General features: G+C 37.5%; 1 protein-coding gene across 1 annotated transcript in view; it reads right to left on the bottom strand.

The window, feature by feature from the left end:
- LOC102305471 (major histocompatibility complex class I-related gene protein) overlaps positions 1 to 618 on the bottom strand; it is a 9398-nt gene extending 8780 nt beyond the window's left edge. The window contains exon 1 of the mRNA XM_042214118.1: positions 423 to 618. Coding sequence (XP_042070052.1) covers positions 423 to 474 — 52 coding nt within the window. The 5' untranslated portion in view covers positions 475 to 618. The remainder of the gene's footprint in view (positions 1 to 422) is intronic.
- Positions 619 to 1634: the final 1016 nt, after the last annotated feature.

Genomic DNA, 1634 nt, shown 5'->3' with positions numbered 1-1634 from the left:
TTAGTTTAAACACTTATCTATTGTTGCATCTGTTCCTGCTTTCACCCACTGAAGCATGAAGTGCTTCACTTGCCTGCTTGCCAATACCTGCCTATGTCCAATACAATGTGCCAAATTCTTTGACTGTAACACAAAGAACCTGACACGCAAACTCGAATGTAACAAGTTCAGAGTGAGTCCCAGCATGTATGTATTGTAGCTGGGATGTTTGCTACATCAGTAGATATTGTGATTTAAACCTTCAAGGAGTGCAGAATAAATATCATTTATACAATTGTTTGACTAGTTCTGATGTCGGAGTGCAAGTTAGTTTTTTTTTGTTTTTTTTTAAGTTGTGCTAAATCCCTATATACATGTCAAAGTTAGCACACTTTACTAAAAATAATTTGCTCCAGTAAAAGGATTTTAGTTCATGATCTTACCTGCAGAAGCAATGTGACAGCTAAGGAGCAGCAGCATTAGCTTCATCGTCATATTTAGAAAGATGGAGTTGAAGTGAAGACCCGAGAGAAGAGTTGTGTGGTTTTACAGGTTTGTTAAGGTTTGTTTCCCGGTGCAAGTTTAGTTCACACTATCAGTATATGAGGTGTGCTTAACCTCAGCTGACACTCAGCATACTTGAACGGTATTCCTATTTTTTTCAGTTCCAGTAATCAAGACAAAGACAACTCAGAGACAATGTTTATCTTGAATTACACTTCATGAAAATGCAGTTTCAAGCCCCATTGTTGTAATTGTGAAAGCATACAATACAATAGTCTAATTAACCTGTTGTTATCAAAGAAAAGTGTTCTCAAGTTCATCTCCCTGTTGGAGCTCAGTCTGGGTGGAGTTCTTTTTTTCTCCTCGTCTTTCTTCATGTATAAAACCTGTGATCTCTTATCAAAGTATTTAATCAGATGCAATGTTTATCTTGAATTACACTTCATGAAAATCAGTTTCAAGCCCCATTGTTGTAATTGTGAAAGCATACAATACAATAGTCTAATTAACCTGTTGTTATCAAAGAAAAGTGTTCTCAAGTTCATCTCCCTGTTGGAGCTCAGTCTGGGTGGAGTTCTTTTTTTCTCCTCGTCTTTCTTCATGTTGTGCATTTTCTATGGTTTCGGTTCGTATCTTAAATGCCCCATGGGGATAGAAAAAAGTCTTTTTGACTTTGAAAATAGGGAAACCAACATGAGCAAATGAGACCTAGTTTAATTTTCCCAGTGAGATAATAACAAACAAATCACAAACTTTGTAATCAGCACAATCGGAGTCGAGCATTTCTGATTTGTTGCTTTTTTGTGAAAGGAGCCCCAGTATAAAGAGTTGTGGAGGAAGAGTTTAGGTAGGACGTCTACATTGTGTTTATCGTTGAAGAAGATAACATCACAGGAATTACTTATCATGAACCTAAGGATAGGATGCACAAAACTAAGAGTCAGGCTTTTGAATGAATTAAAACTCTCTGAGTCTTTGGTAAATTAAGAAACCAGAGTGGAAGCTGTTGCCTCTCCTCCTCCTCGCCCTGTAGTTTGAGGCTTCTGAGACTTAGGCTACATCCACACGTACACCGGTATTTTTGAAAACGGAGATTTTCCGTTTTCGTTTTAAAAAATAATCCCGTCCACACGTAACACGAGGTAAACGAC

Source organism: Haplochromis burtoni, unplaced genomic scaffold, assembly GCF_018398535.1.
Source record: "Haplochromis burtoni strain Fernald_Lab_line unplaced genomic scaffold, NCSU_Asbu1 Contig_519, whole genome shotgun sequence".
Taxonomy (NCBI): Eukaryota; Metazoa; Chordata; class Actinopteri; order Cichliformes; family Cichlidae; genus Haplochromis; species Haplochromis burtoni.
The sequence above is the reverse complement of the archived record's forward strand: the minus strand, read 5'-3'. Positions and strand labels throughout refer to the sequence as shown.